The sequence below is a fragment of the Podarcis erhardii genome (assembly GCF_964252035.2).
Source record: "Podarcis erhardii genome assembly, chromosome: 14".
NCBI classification, from domain to species: domain Eukaryota; kingdom Metazoa; phylum Chordata; class Lepidosauria; order Squamata; family Lacertidae; genus Podarcis; species Podarcis erhardii.
In genome coordinates, this window is record NC_138503.1 from 45,356,240 (window position 1) to 45,372,443 (window position 16,204).

The window sequence follows — 16,204 nt, forward strand, 5'->3', positions numbered from 1 at the left end:
ACGCCCCGCCTTCGCTCTCCGGCTCAGCCAATAAGAATAGGCCCCGCCCCTTGAGTTGCGTGGGCGAGGTTAAAGTCCCTCGAGCAGCCACGGTGCGTGTCTCTGCCTCTCTCTAGCTTTCCTCTTTCCGGCCCCGCCTCCCCTCGCTTAAAGAGTCGGAAGCATTGTTATGGGGGGGGGAAGAAGAAGGCGGAGGAAGAGCGAACCAATCGGCTCTCGCGCAGAGGTGGGGGGTGGCTCCTCGGCCTATCGCCTTAGCCCGAACGAGAAGCTCCGCCTACCACGTGAAGAGGCCGAGGTGTGCGGAGAAGTCGGGAGTCGCGAGCGGGAGGTCTTGCCTCGCGCGTAGAGGGAACGTTGGCGGGTGAGTGGCGGCCCGTGTGCGCGTGCGCGCAATATAGAGGGGGGGAGGAGGTGGTCGTGGCGCCTCATGGAGGCTCCTTCTGCCTCGGCCGTGCAAGAGGGTCCCCGAGTCGGCCTCAGCCAGCGCAGCACAGTGGCCACGGCTGACTGGAATTGGAGGGCAGCAAAACTCATGGAGGGCCTCAGCTTTCCCATCCGAGCCTGACCCTCACATTGCTCTTGAGACGAGTAATAGTAACAGTAATAATAGTTTTATGGTTTTTATTTTATTTCTATTGTCGTTTAATCGTTTAGTCGTGTCCGACTCTTCGTGACCCCCTGGACCAGAGCACGCCAGGCACTCCTGTCTTCCACTGCCTCCCGCAGTTTGGTCAAACTCATGTTGGTAGCTTCGAGAACACTGTCCAACCATATCATAGAATCATAGAATCATAGAATCATAGAGTTGGAAGAGACCCCAAGGGCCATCGAGTCCAACCCCCTGCCAAGCAGGAAACACCATCACAGCACTCCTGACATATGGTTGCCAAGCCTCTGCTTAAAGACCTCCAAAGAAGGAGACTCCACCACACTCCTGGGCAGCAAATTCCACTGTCGATCAATCTCGTCCTCTGTCCCCTTCTCCTTGTGCCCTCCATCTTTCCCAACATCAGGGTCTTTTCCAGGGAGTCTTCTCTTCTCATGAGGTGGCCAAAGTATTGGAGCCTCAGCTTCACAATCTGTCCTTCCAGTGAGCGCTCAGGGCTGATTTCCTTCAGAATGGAGAGGTTTGATCTTTTTGCAGTCCATGGGACTCTCAAGAGTCTCCTCCAGCACCATAATTCAAAAGCATCAATTCTTCGACAATCAGCCTTCTTTATGGTCCAGCTCTCACTTCCATACATCACTACTGGGAAAACCATGGCTTTAACTATATGGACCTTTGTTGGCAAGGTGATGTCTCTGCTTTTTAAGATGCTGTCTAGGTTTGCCATCGCCTTTCTCCCAAGGAGCAGGCATCTTTTAATTTCGTGACTGCTGTTACCATCTGCAGTGATCATGGAGCCCAAGAAAGTAAAATCTCTCACTGCCTCCATTTCTTCTCCTTCTATTTGCCAGGAGGTGATGGGACTAGTGGCCATGATCTTCGTTTTTTTGGTGTTGAGCTTCAGACCGTATTTTGCACTCTCCTCTTTCACCCTCATTAAAAGGTTCTTTAATTCCTCCTCACTTTCTGCCATCAAGGTTGTGTCATCTGCATATCTGAGGTTGTTGATATTTCTTCCGGCAATCTTAATTCCGGCTTGGGATTCATACAGCCCCGCCTTTCGCATGATGAATTCTGCATATAAGTTAAATAAGCAGGGAGACAATATACAGCCTTGCAGTAGTCCTTTCCCAATTTTGAACCAATCAGTTGTTCCATATCAAGTTCTAACTGTAGCTTCTTGTCCCACATAGAGATTTCTCAGGAGACAGATGAGGTGATCAGGCACTCCCATTTCTTTAAGAACTTGCCATAGTTTGCTGTGGTCGACACAGTCAAAGGCTTTTGCATAGTCAATGAAGCAAAAGTAGATGTCTTTCTGGAACTCTCTAGCTTTCTCCATAATCCAGCGCATGTTTGCAATTTGGTCTCTGGTTCCTCTGCCTCTTCTAAATCCAGCTTGCACTTCTGGGAGTTCTCAGTCCATATATTGCTTGAGCCTTCCTTGTAGAATTTTAAGCATAACCTTGCTAGCGTGTGAAATGAGTGCAATTGTGCGGTAGTTGGAGCATTCTTTGGCACTGCCCTTCTTTGGGATTGGGATGTAGACTGATCTTCTCCAATCCTCTGGCCACTGCTGAGTTTTCCAAACTTGCTGGCATACTGAGTGTAGCACCTTAACAGCATCATCTTCTAAAATTTTAAGTAGTTCAGCTGGAATACCATCACTTCCACTGGCCTTGTTATTTGCAGTGCTTTCTAAGGCCCATTTGACTTCACTCTCCAGGATGTCTGGCTCAAGGTCAGCAACCACACTACCTGGGATGTACGAGCCATCCGTATCTTTCTGGTATAATTCCTCTGTGTATTCTTGCCACCTCTTCTTGATGTCTTCTGCTTCTGTTAGGTCCTTACCACTTTTGTCCTTTATTATGGTAATCTTTGTACGAAATGTCCCTTTCATATCTCCAATTTTCTTGAACAGATCTCTGGTTCTTCCCATTCTGTTGTTTTCCTCTATTTCTTTGCATTGCTCGTTTAAGAAGGCCTTGTCTCTCCTTGCTATTTTTTGGAAATCTGCATTCAATTTCCTGTATCTTTCACTATCTCCCTCGCATTTTGCTTGCCTTCTCTCCTCCTCTATTTGTAACGTCTCGTTGGACAGCCACTTTGCTTTCTTGCATTTCCTTTTCATTGGGATGGTTTTCATTGCTGCCTCCTGTATAATGTTGCGAGCCTCCATCCATAGTTCTTCAGGCACTCTGTCCACCAAATCTAAATCCTTAAACCTGTTCCTCACTTCCACTGTGTATTCATAAGGGATTTGACTTAGATTGTATCTTACCAGCCCAGTGGTTTTTCCTACTTTCTTCAGTTTAAGCTTGAATTTTGCTATAAGAAGCTGATGATCTGAGCCACAGTCCGCTCCAGGTCTTGTTTTTGCTGACTGTATAGAGCTTCTCCATCTTTGGCTGCAGAGAATATAATCAATCTGATTTTGATGCTGCCCATCTGGTGTCCACGTGTAGAGTCGTCTCTTGTGTTGTTGGAAAAGAGTGTTTGTGATGACCAGCTTGTTCTCTTGGCAGAACTGTATTAGCCTTTGCCCTGCTTCGTTTTGAACTCCAAGGCCAAACTTGCCAGTTGTTCCTTTTATCTCTTGACTCCCTACTTTAGCATTCCAATCACCTATAATGAGAAGAACATCCTTCTTTGGTGTCAATTCTATAAGGTGTTGTAAGTCTTCAGAGAACTGGTCAATTTCAGTTTCTTCAGCACCAGTGGTTGGTGCATAAACTTGGATTACTGTGATGTTAAAAGGTCTGCCTTGGATTCGTATCGAGATCATTCTATCATTTTTGAGATTGCATCCCAATACAGCTTTTGCCACTCTTTTGTTGACTATGAGGGCCACTCCATTTCTTTTACGGGATTCTTGCCCACAGTAGTAGATATGATGGACATCCGAACTGAATTTGCCCATTCCCATCCATTTTAGTTCACTGATGCCCAGGATGTCAATATTTATTCTTGCCATCTCATTTTTGACCACATCCAACTTACCAAGGTTCATGGTTCTTACATTCCAGGTTCCTATGCAATATTTTTCTTTACAGCATAGGACTTTCCTTTCACTTCCAGGCATATCCGCAACTGAGCGTCCTTTCGGCTTTTGGCCCAGCCGCGTCATCAGCTCTGAATCTACTTGTCCTCTTCCTCAGTAGCATGTTGGACGCCTTCTGACCTGAGGGGCTCATCTTCCAGCGTCATAACTTTTATATGCCTTTTGTCTTTGTCCATGGAGTTTTCTTGGCAGGGATACTGGAGTGGCTTGCCGGTTCCTGCTCCAGGTGGATCACGTTTGGTCAAAACTCTCCACTATGACCTGTCCATCTTGGGTGGCCCTGCACGGCATAGCTCATAGCTTCTCCGAGTTATTCAAGCCCCTTCGCCATGGCAAGGCAGTGATCCTTATTTATTTCTATACCGCTTTATAATTTTAAGAAAAATCTCAAAGCAGTTTACAGCATATTAAATCAATAAAACATAAATAAAACAATCTGAAGAAAGTCAAATATAGAGTATATAGTCAAATAAACATAATATAAACCTAAAATATTATCTTAAAGATTATATTTATAGTCCGAACATTTGACTGGGTTGCCCCCATATAAAACATAATAAAACATCAAATACTGTATTTAAAACCTCCCCGATACAGGGCTGCCTTCAGAGGTCTTCTAAAGGCTGTGTAGTTCTTTATCTCCTTGACATCTGATGGGAAAACACCACTGCCTAGAAGTATCAGGTGGGGGGCTTCTTCCCTCAGCCCTGAGAAGCTTCGTTCATTTGTTTCGTAAAATTTACCTACTGCTTGATTGTAAAAAAAAAACAACCCAACAGCAACACCCTCAAAGCAGTTTACAAAAAGAGAAAACAGTAAAATGGAGGGGGGGGAATGCAACCCTACTTTCATAGTTTAAATACTAGAACTAGAATTCCTGACACCTGCAAAATTGTTGAGCTTTTTCCATCGTGTTGCCATGCACCCGAGTTTTCCCTGACATTTTGCCCCCTGGTGCCATTTTTTTATACCCAAAGACAAGGACATGTCAGGAATTTTCCTGACATATGGCAAGCTTATTTCTAAGCACCTGGGTAGGTTTCTCTAAACAGGAATGTTCTTTTCAGCAGGCGACGAATAGAGTGCGATGAAGACGCCTGCTTGATCTCCATAGGCAAGGAGTTTCAAAGTGCAGGTGCTCCCACGCTAAAAGTTCAAGTTGTTACAGATATGGAATGGGTATTATGGTGGAACCTACAGTATTGCCAATTCCACCAGTCAAAACAGTCAAGTGGGTGCATGTAAAATAAGAAGCTTTGTTTGAAATGTTTCCACACTTAACCTTTCATCAAAACAGATTTCAGAGCAGCATATAATAATATAGGTAAAGCGTTGCATGCAGTTAAGTTTTACTCAAAATAGACCCATTTAAATTAATGGGCCTCAGTTAATTTTTTTATATATAATGGAAAGTACAGATTGAAAACACAGCATAAAAGCAGGAACAAGCTAACATGCAAAGTACAATAAACTCAAAATTATAAATTACTTACCTAACTAAGGCTTCAGTCCTGTAGCTATGACTAACTTACCCGTTGAACTCCAGAGGCCCATCAGGAACCTGTGGCCCTCCAGATGTTGCTGGACTCCCAACATTCCTAGCTGTAGGCCTAGCTGGCTGATGGGAGTTGGGAGTCCAGCAACATCTAGGGAACCCCAGGCTCCCCATCCCTGATGTGATAGAACAATTTGATCAGTTCTGTGTTTACTTTCTGTGATCTTGTTTTAATTTGATATATCGTTGTTTTAATGTTTAACAGAAGCCACTGCAGGTTTGTTTTATTTTTGAAGAAAAGTGAGGATACAGATATATAAATGTTTTGGATTTGGCTTCTAGGAGATGGCTGTCTAATCGGAGAACAAGGTGACGAAAGCGGGTACCACAATGGCTTTGCAGCTGATACACCATTGCTTCCCTACAGGACTTTTCACTGTGAGAGGTTCTTTCTATCCTTGGCTGTGTTCTACTTCCAGATTGAGGTCCATTTCAAAGAAACATTTGGCAGGGCCTAGAAATGCTCATCATCTCAGGTTTCTGGCCTTGAGACCTTTTAGTTCATCCCCAGTGGTCTACAAGTTACACAGGAGAGATCCGAAAGAGACACATTCTGCCACCACCTCTGACACAGCCAGCAATGAAGAAGAGAAATTTGATGACGACGAAGGCTTTGGGTTGTTGTCTCAAAAATTTTCTTCTAGACATTTTTTTCACAAAGCTTCTGAAGAATTTCACGATTTGCAACTCAAAAGCCAAGTGGAAGAAGAGGAAGAATTGGAACCAAAACCCAGACAAGGTCCCAGGAACACTCCGTATTGGTATTTCTTGAAGTGCAAGGCATTGATAAAAGAAGGCAAGGTCATTATCTCAGCTGTTTTCATTGCAAGAGTATTGAATAGACTTGCATAGCTAGTAAAAAGCCATTGCTCACTGCTAGAATAGAGCACCTGCCAGGGACTCTGGGATGCCACTGCCAGTCAGTGTAGTTGACAATATTGGGCTGGATCAGGGTTAAGGAGCCTTCAGTCCACAGGCCTAATATTAGCCAAGCCCATACCCAACACCATATCATTGACATTGGCAAAACCCTGTCTGTGCACAGCGCTTTGCAAAACCCAATGACCAGCTGATCCTTGAGGCTGGCGAAACAAGGTGTCAAACCATGCTGACAAAAATGGGTCATTCAATGCCACTGTGATGCCCACCTGCCACACGTGGCCCGTAGAGGTGGGATCAGGAGACAAGGTTTCTGCCTGCACCTCCCAATTCCTGAGCTAGATGAGCAGTGTGATCTTGTGCAGCCGTCTTCAACCTATTCAGACCTGGAACCCGCCCATCTTTAATCCAAATCTACACATTAAAATGCCAGTGGGGACTGACATCTGTTCCTATGGAAGGGTTGCCCATAAGGGAATGTGGTCTTGGGCTGAGAAAGGTTCCCCAGGCCCTGCAGTAGCAACAGGTCCTGCTGTCTCCTCACAGTTGTCCTCTCTTAACTGCAGCTGGCAGAGGCTTTGAACCTGTTTGAGGTACAGATGCTGAAGGAGGAACGTGTTCGGCCAGAAGAGAGCAACTACACTGTCCTGATCGGTGGTTGTGGCAGAGCTGGCTATGTGAAGAAGGCATTCAAGCTCTATAATGATGTAAGTACTCCGGTTTCGTTCACATAAGGAAGAGAGCTGCTGTCAGAAAACCAAGCCAGGGGTAGTTTTTGTATGAAACCACCCAGTGTGGCTGGTGCTGATGGGAGTTTCCCAGGTTCCCCATCTCTGAACTAGGGAACTCTTGTTGCCAGAGAAGAATTGAAAGACAAATGTTCCTGCAAAGTGCTATTGAGAAGGTTTTGGGGCATCTTTCATTCACGTGGAGAAAGGTGCATCCATCTCACCTACTGCTTTTGAGCTGCGTTGTGTCATCCCTCCACCACACCCCCTTGGGCCTTGTGGATGTTGTTGGACTCCAACTCCCATCAGTCCCAGCCAGCATGACAAGTATGATAAGGAATGATGGGAGCTGGAGTCCAGCAACAGATGGAGAGCCACAGGTTCCCCAGCCCTGTTCTAGCGAGCTAAGTCAAAAGCAGATCTCGCCTTCCATTTGCTCATTCAGCAGGAATCCCATTAGCCAGCATCCTGGTGTGTTTTTGTGCCAAGTTTCTAAACTGACAAGAAAACGCAAATTCATGGCCTATGATGCGTCAAATTAAAAAAAAAATAATCAGCAAGTATGCCTGGGATTTTCCTCTGATTCTTTGCAGTAGAAATCACATAGCCATGTGGAATTTTCATTTTATTTTAATTCTGTAGCACGATGAACAGCATATGGCAGAGGAAACACAAGGGCTGTGAAGGTATTGGCAGTGACTCTTGCAATTAGCTAATATGATGGGTGGACTGACATACCTTGCAGGGTTTATTATTTTATTTTCTTAATTTAAATCCCCATAATCGAATCCCCATTACATCCTCCCATCTTAATAGCGACTCCAGCATCGAGTGCTTGGAAGTATGGCTCTCTGCGCTTCCTGCTAGAAGTCTGTGACACCTGCAATATTTTCTTTAAAAGTTTTCCATTCAATATACAAGTCCTCTCTGTCTAATTGGGATTTGCATAATTGACTCCTGTGCATTACGATACTTTCACCGAGTATCTGTTCTATTCCTGATACCGCTGAGTATTCCTGATACTGTTTGAGTATTTTTATAAAGCGTATCTATTGCTGTTTTCTTGGGAGGCAGATGAAGAAGCGAGCCTTGACTCCGACTGACGCCACGTACACAGCCCTGTTTAACGCGTGTGCAGAGTCACCCTGGAAGGACTCGGGCCTGCAACATGCGCTTAGGCTACGGCAGCAACTACTGAACAAAAACATTGAGCTCAACATAGTCACGTACCATTCTCTGTTGAAAGTGTGTGCCCACTGTGCAGATCTCCGGGTGTGCTTTGACATATTGAAGGTAAAGAAGCTTCTGGTATAAAATTTGGGTTGTTTTAATCTGTGTGTGTGGTTTTCTATGCAAGGAACTGTGTAGCAGAAAGTGGCATATATTATCCTCAAGGAAATAAACTGCATGAGCTTGTAGTCAGTGGCGTAGCGTGGGTTGTCAGCACCCGGGGCAAGGCAAGTAATTTGCGCCCCCTAACCCGTGGATTTGCGCCCCCTAACCCTAACCCCCAGATGTTGCGCCCGGTGCAGCCGGCCCCCCCTGCACCCCCCATGCTACGCCACTCCTTGTAGTAAATGCCCATCCAACACTTTCAAACAAACAACCTGAGGTGGGGAGACTGCAAAATGTAAACAGTGCACAGGATTGTGAAATGTTGCAGGGTGTGGGAATGAAAGTGTTGGCTTCAGACAAAGTTGTTACTTCTGTTTCCAGGTTTTCAGAATGCTTTCCAAATACTTAAAATGATTTGCATAGAATTGTAGAGCTGGAAGGGACCCAAGGGCCATCTATTTCAATTTCTTACAATGCGGGAATCACATCTGAATAATCCCTGGCAGGTGGCCATCTAACCTCTGCTTAAAAACCTCCAATGAAAGGAGTGCAGTCCATTCTGCCATCAAACAGCTGAAATACGTTGAGTCAGAATCTCATTTTTTGGTGATTTGAATCCACTGGGCCGGGTCCTACCCTCTGGAGGAGCAGAAAAAGCTCCACCATCCATGTGACAGCCCTTGAAATAGATAGCTATTTTATCTCCTCTCAGTCTCCTCATTACCATACTAAACATACCCAAGTCCCTCAACCGTACTGGACACAGTACTCCAGGAGGGGTCTGACCCAAGCAGAATAGCATGATACTATTATTTCCTGTGTATTAGCTTTTCTTTTTGCTGGTGCATCACACTGTTGACTCCTGTTAAACTTGTGGTCTGCTAAAACTCCTAGATCCTTTTCCCATGTACTACTGGCAAGCCAGGTGTCTCCCATCTTATATTTGTGCATCTGGTTATTTGTGCCTAAGTGCAGAACCTTACATGTATCTCTGTTGAAATCCATTTTGTTAGTTTTGGGCCAGTTCTCCAATCTGTTAGAATCAGGATTCAAGGTGACTTTATCGTCTGAGGTATTAGCTACCCCTCCCAGTTTGGTGTCATCTGCAGACCATCATTTTAACCAAGATACACTATCTGAACATTACCTATCGTAGACAAATTTCTGATTTCCCATAAAATTCCACGCCCACTCCTCACAAATTGGTAAATCGGCAGAGATGCTGTTGCTTTTAGTGGGTTCCTTTTTTGTAAACATGTCCGTCTCCTGCTGATTTTTGGTCTGGTTTGGAACAGAGAGGCATGTAAATCCAACTAAAAACTCCTGTTTGCCAATAAGTTAGAATGTGGAATAATGAAAGTATTGTTTCTGATCTTAAAGAGAATTAGACAGTGCATGGTATTTAGTTTCTTACAGTACAAGGTTGAAATTAGCTTTCCCAGCTGACCTCAGCAATAGTATTTGTGAACACAGTATTGATGGACATTTGTACCTTGGTTAATTTAATTTGAAAGTGTCACTTTTGGCCTTCTTAGACTTTTCTGAATCTTTTTATTATTATTATCTGAGAGAGAGAGCGAGAGAGAGAGAGAGGGAGATGTTTTCCATTTGAGCTACAAAAGAGCGAATGTTTCATTAAAGATTTCTATTGTGGAATGAAATTACTGTATTCATCCCTTTTTTTAAAATTAAGGAAATCATCCACAAAGGCCACACGGTCACCACAGAGACTTTCAACTTCCTGCTTATGGGGTGCATAAAAGACAAAGAGAATGGGTTTCGCTATGCCTTGCAGGTCTGTATGTTCCTTTCCTCTTTACAGCAGAGCAAACCAACAAAGAGCTTCAAGCTTGCATTCACTCTGGCTGATTTTCTTACGCGATTGCTTCCTCTGGTTGTAATCCTTAAATTTCCATGTATCTTATAGAACTAGGGAGTTATATACATCTTAGATTAATTTTATTGCTAAATTTGTATCCCAGCCTTCCTCCCAAAGGAACCCACGGCAATAGACAATAAAATGTTAAAGCAAAATAATTTAAAATCAAATAAAAACCATATTTAAAACAATTAAACACCATCTCAATTTTTTTTGAAAGAATCATGCTAATGATTGTGAGGTTGTGCTGTCAGTTCTGAGTTGCTTTTTAAAAAGACAAGAGAAAATGTGTTCCTCTTTAGTTAATCACCATTATGTCATTTGCAGTTACTTAGCATGATTATCGTATGTTTCATCCTATAGGATGCTCCGTCCCGTAGGACGTACCTAGTTTTTTTTGGGGGGAAATACAGGAAAAATTTTTTTCCTGTATTTCCCCCCCCCCCCAAAAGCAGGTTGGGGAAACCAAACCAGGTCGAGGAACAGCGGGATGGTGGCGCTGCGCCTCCCTGCTGTCCCCCGAGCTTGTGGGGCTGGCCGATGTCTGCCCGGCACGAGGGGCGCTCTGCTTCAGGGTGCCCCGCGCGCCGGGCAGCAGGCTGCTATCCGCAGCGTGGGGAGCCCTGCGGGGAACTCCTGCAGGGCTCCCCACACTGCGGATGTCTGTCCGGCGCGCGGGGCGCTCTGCTTTCAGGGCGCCCGACGCTCCAGGAAGCAGGCTACTATCCGCAGCCTAGACAGCCCTGCGAGAACTCCCGCAGGGCTGCCTAGGCTGCGGATGTCTTCCTGAAGCCTGGAGAGCGAGAGGGGTTGGTCGCACCGACCCCTCTCGCTCTCCACGCTTCAGCGAAAGCCTGCATTCGCCCCATAGGACGCACCCAGATTTCCCCTTCATTTTTGGAGGGGGGAAAATGCGTCCTATAGGGCGAAAAATACGGTATGTTAAAACATTTGCCTTCAGAACACAACATGTACCATGGAGGAGGTGGGCAGGAGATAGGATCCAGCTTGCAGACCTGATTCTGAGCTACCCCCACAGGCTACTTTGTTTATTGCTCATAGTTTGTTTGGAGCTAAACAAACCACGGGCCCCATTTCAGACATAACCCAATGCCAGGAATCATGGTCCATTTCTCCTGCATGCTGTGAGGGAGGAGCAACATGGATGAGATTGGTGCTTTCAAAGTATACACTGTTTGACGGTAATGTGCAAACTGAGCTACTAAGTGGCTTTGGAGACAACTGCTGTCTTCCAGGCTCCAATCCCAAGAAGCAAATTTCTCTGAATACTGAGGCTTACTGCCGAGTGAACGCATTTAGGATCAACTTGTCTGTTTCCCATTAGTGTTAAAACTGTAATTATATGGATCACCTGGGGTACATTTCTCTTTTCTCTGCCCTGACCTTTCTTTCCAAAAACAGGTTTGGCAGCAGATGCTTAAACTGAACTTAAAACCCGACAGTTACAGCTACAACTTGATGCTCGGTGCTGCCAGAGACTGCGGCCTTGGTGACCCCCGTATAGCTTCCAATTTGTTGCTAGGAACTTTCAAGGAAAGCCCAGCTCTCCTGAGACTGGAAGCTGGTAAGCAACACCGGAAGGCAAAGGGTTGGCGAGGAAAGGAAATAGATGCTGGAGCTGCAATGCAGTTTGATGTGGAGATGTTGGAAAAATGTGTGTTCCCGGAGGAGGACAGAAAACCTGAGCAGGAAGTCTATAGCCAAAAAAGCAAAAGCAAAAATGACAATTGTGCAAAGGCAGAGACTGGTGATATCTCTACTTTGCCAGATTCTGCTGCACCCAGGGATTTAGGGATCTCTGATAAAAAACAGATGGCTCCAGATGCGGCAGAAACAAACACTCTGTGTTTTTCCAAAGCCTCCTTCAACTTCCCCAACTTGTTGGACTCGCAGCCACCCAACGAAAATGTGATCTGCTTAGGGACGGTGGCAACCCCCTCCGACAGACTGGCACTCATTGGGAACATGGAGGGTTTCTTAAAGAAAATGAAGGAAGATGGTGCCACGTCCAGTATCAAAACTTTCACACTGCTAGCTGAGCTGGTGCAGCCCAACAGCCAGTCAGAGTCTTCCTTGTTGACGGTGATGGAGGAGCACAACGTGAAACCAGATATAACTTTTTTTAATACCTTGGTGAGGAAGAAGAGCAAAGGAGGAGATCTGGAAGGAGCAAAGGTAAGATCACGGGCATATGAGTGGGGGGGGGGGTCAGGGGTGGACGGTCTTCAGTCTTGCAGGAACTACTGTTTTTTTACCAGAACCTGATACATTTCCTGCCCACCCACTGGTGTAGGCCAAAAACTTTTGGAGAACAGTGATGGCTAAGAAGTACTTTGCATGCAAAAAGTCCCAGGATCAATCCCTAGCATTTCCAGGTAGGACTGGGACAGAACCTTGTCTGAAATCCTGTCAGTGTAGTAGCCAGTATTGAGCTTAATTGGCCAGTGGTCTGACTGAATGTAAGGCAGCTTCCAATGTTCAATTAGCTTCATTCGTACACATTGCACCTCCTCTCAGCATGAACTTGAACAGGTAATCTGGACAGCTGTTCTCACATGCCTTTGTATATTACAGAGCCTGCTGCCCCTGGTGCTGAAGGAGGGACTTTCTCCCAATCTACAGACATTTTGCAACTTGGCAATAGCCTGCCGCAAAAAAGAGGATGGACTGCAGTTACTCTCAGACATGAAGGTACAGAAAACTCAAGCTTTTGAAGCTGTTCTGCATGCGGCATACCTGGTGGTTTTGATGGCTACATGTTCATGAGGAGTTCTGTTAACAGAAGGGGATCTTGTCTTTCAGCCTTCCCACTAGCTCCTGTAGCTCCATTGCAATCAGTTGTATAGTGTGCAAATCCCGGTCTCCCCGGCTTTGGGAGCAGTAATCTTCTTATACTGTGAGACTCCTAAATGTGTGTGTAAGGACTTCAGAATTACCTTTGTCTGACAGTTTGGGGCTGTGTTTTTCAGCGTTCTGGAATAAATCCCAATGTACAGATCTATGGTGCACTTGTAACTGCAGCTGTGAAGAGACTGGACTATGCCTACCTCACAGAGATCCTCGCAGATATGAGTAGAAACCGTGTTCCTCCAAATGAAGTTGTCCTACGCCAGCTGGAGTTTGCAGCCCAGTATCCTCCTAACTTTGATAGGGTGAGGTAACCTTTTGTTTTCTGCAGAAGCTGATTTATACTCAAAAGAGAAAATTAAGACCACGTATTATATGCATGGTTCTTTGAACACCCTTCAGTTCTGTGTCCTCTGCACATTTACCCAGATTGCACCCAGTTAAGTGTGCATTAGCCTTCTCCCAAAATATTCCTTTCCAGATATTTGATTACAAATATCAGCAATCAATCAATCAGCAACTCTCATCAGCCCCAGCCAGCATAATTTAGTAGTCAGGGATAATGGTTGGGCACCAGGTTGAGGAAGAAAAATGTATAGGATTGCTAAGTGACTGCAAGTATACAGTATCTAAAGAAATGCCATTATACCAGCATCTACTTAATTGGATAAAGGTCTTCTCCATACAAGTTCTGAAGTGTGTCTTGCACCAATGGTATTCATTTCAGTTGACAGCTGAAAATGTACTATTTACCCAGACCATGGGACAAGGTGAGAGGTTAGATGAGCTTATTTATTGCATGTTTTAATTCAACACTGATACTGTGTGTTTTCTGCAGAAATGTTTATACACCTTTGGGTTGTAGTCAGTGATATTCCTACGCATTGAAGTCTATGGACATGACTTGTTCACTAATTTTAATGGGTATGGGCAACATTAGCTACAGCCCTCTAATTTGTTTAATGCTATGAATTTCTGCCCTAGGGCTATTTGATGAAACGTGAGAAATCCAATAGTTTCCAGTTTATCTCACCTGTGCTCTTTGAGAGACCACCAAACACAACTGGTAGCAGCCAGACCTGGTAACACCTCTAGATCCCATTGATTCCATCAGAAGAGAGTTTAAGCACTTGCTTGTGGTCTTCCCTCTACAGAAACTTTTAATACCAGCACACTTCTCCACCCCTTCCAAATAGAAGCAGCAAAAGATTACCGTATTTTTCGTCCCACAGGACGCACTTTTTCCCCTCCAGAAATGAAGGGGAAATGTGTGTGCGTCCTATGGGGCGAATGCAGGCATTCGCTGAAGCCTGGAGAGCGAGAGGGGTCGGTGCGCAACGACCCCTCTAGCTCTCCAGACTTCGTGCGGCTCTCCGCAAGGCGCAAGAGCCCAGCGCCAGGCTCCCGCGGCTTGTGGAGAGTTGCCTGTTCTGGGGGCTGGGGTCGGGGGAAGCTCGGGCTTCCCCTGCCACAGCCCCGCACCTGGGGGGGAAATAATTTTTTCCCCCTTTATTTCCCCCCCAAAAAACTAGGTGTGCCTTATGGGACGGTGCGTCCTATAGGGTGAAAAATACGGTATGTAAGCTCCTGACAAGTCTAAGAAGCAGTTTCTCACTTCTTAGAGTAGAACTAATCTTCTCTTGCTGTTACAGAGTGTTAATTCTCTCCTCCTTTTCTTCTTGCAGTACAAAACAAAGGACTATTACCTGGAGAAAATTAATGGCTTTCGAGCCTACTACTTCCGCTGGCTGAAGTGGATGGAGGCAGAAGAAACACCACACCCTTGGGCAAAATACAGAACTCCTAAGCAGCCAGAAAACAAACATAATACAGAAGATGCAGAAAACTACAGCAGCCAGAGGAGGTGATAGAAAAATAAAACCAATGTTAATACTCTGTAGTGGTGTTGGAAAGTTCCTTTTGCCTTCATTTTGTGCCCGCATTCTTGTCCAAATTGGCTTTAGAATTTGTTTTACAAAAAAAGGGAGTATTGCTACTCAGACGCAAGCCCTGCTACGTTCAGTGGGATTTACTACCAAGGAGGTTTTTATAGCAGTTGTGGGGAACCTTTAGCCCTTTCAGATGTCAAACTTCAACCTCCATCATCAAATAGTGGAATATATAGAATGCTAAAGGTTCTCCCTTCCTGATTTATCGGGTTGCGACAAAAATATTTAAAAAATGAAGACCTCACACATTGCAATGTGAAGTGCTGTAATAAAGTTAATTTTTCGTATTTTCTGCTCCAAATGAGACTTGGGGCTTTTTTCTTTAGTTCCAGAAGGGTGCCCATCCCCCATATTTCATGCAAGTATGGAATTTTATATTGGATGCAAAATTTAGCTTTCTTGTTACCTTAATTTTATTATTAAAACATATGTTTCTAGGGTGTGAGATTTTAAATGTAAGTCTGAAGGCATAGGCAATTCCTATAAAAGTCTTGGTGCACAGGTAAACGGAGAGCTTGAGTTTTATTGGGAATTTTAGAATGAGGGGGATTGTTCCTCCCCTAACAAGCAACAGTTTTGCAAACTTACACAGGTCCTTTGTCCCACATTATTGCTAATTGACAGGCCTTCTCCTGGGCAAGTATAACATATTTAAAGCAACCCTTACTCCCTCTCCCACCCAATATAAATAAGGTGACGTAAGTTGTTGTTGTTGTTTAGTTGTGTCCGACTCTTCGTGACCCCCTGGGCCAGAGCACACCAGGGACTCCTGTCTTCCACTGCCTCCCGCAGTTTGGTCAGACTCATGTTTGTAGCTTCGAGAACACTGTCCAACCATCTCGTCCTCTGTCGTCCCCTTCTCCTTGTGCCCTCCATCTTTCCCAACATCAGGGTCTTTTCCAGGGAGTCTTCTCTTCTCATGAGGTGGCCAAAGTATTGGAGCCTCAGCTTCACGATCTGTCCTTCCAGTGAGCACTCAGGGCTGATTTCCTTAAGAATGGAGAGGTTTGATCTTCTTGCAGTCCATGGGACTCTCAAGAGCCTCCTCCAGCACCGTAATTCAAAAGCATCAATTCTTCGGCAATCAGCCTTCTTTATGGTCCAGCTCTCACTTCCATACATCACTACTGGGAAAACCATGGCTTTTTTTTTTAAAATTTTTTATTAATTTTTTCCATGTAAACTCCAATCATACAAATTTCCACATCACATATTTTAGCTTATTGGACCTCCCTCAACTTCTCTGACAATCATCCGTAATTAAATTCCTGTCTTCACATTCCTTAATTTTAGTATTGCCTTTAAATACCATATTTCTATCCTCATTTACTTTCTTA

At 44.8% G+C, this 16,204-nt stretch overlaps 1 protein-coding gene across 2 annotated transcripts in view; it reads left to right on the plus strand.

The window, feature by feature from the left end:
• Window positions 1–14,814, plus strand: part of PTCD1 (pentatricopeptide repeat domain 1) — a 15,056-nt gene extending 242 nt beyond the window's left edge. Inside the window, exons 1-9 of one of the 2 annotated variants that reach the window (XM_081839733.1) lie at window positions 224–364; window positions 5,512–6,030; window positions 6,675–6,815; window positions 7,911–8,129; window positions 9,865–9,966; window positions 11,473–12,246; window positions 12,646–12,762; window positions 13,041–13,223; window positions 14,604–14,814. In XM_081839733.1, the coding sequence (XP_081695859.1) occupies window positions 5,560–6,030; window positions 6,675–6,815; window positions 7,911–8,129; window positions 9,865–9,966; window positions 11,473–12,246; window positions 12,646–12,762; window positions 13,041–13,223; window positions 14,604–14,786 (2,190 nt within the window). In that variant the 5' untranslated portion in view covers window positions 224–364; window positions 5,512–5,559 and the 3' untranslated portion in view covers window positions 14,787–14,814. Of the gene's footprint in view, window positions 1–223; window positions 365–5,511; window positions 6,031–6,674; window positions 6,816–7,910; window positions 8,130–9,864; window positions 9,967–11,472; window positions 12,247–12,645; window positions 12,763–13,040; window positions 13,224–14,603 lie in introns of those variants that run through there. The other variant, XM_081839734.1, reaches the window with a different exon arrangement.
• The last annotated feature ends 1,390 nt before the right edge of the window (window positions 14,815–16,204 follow it).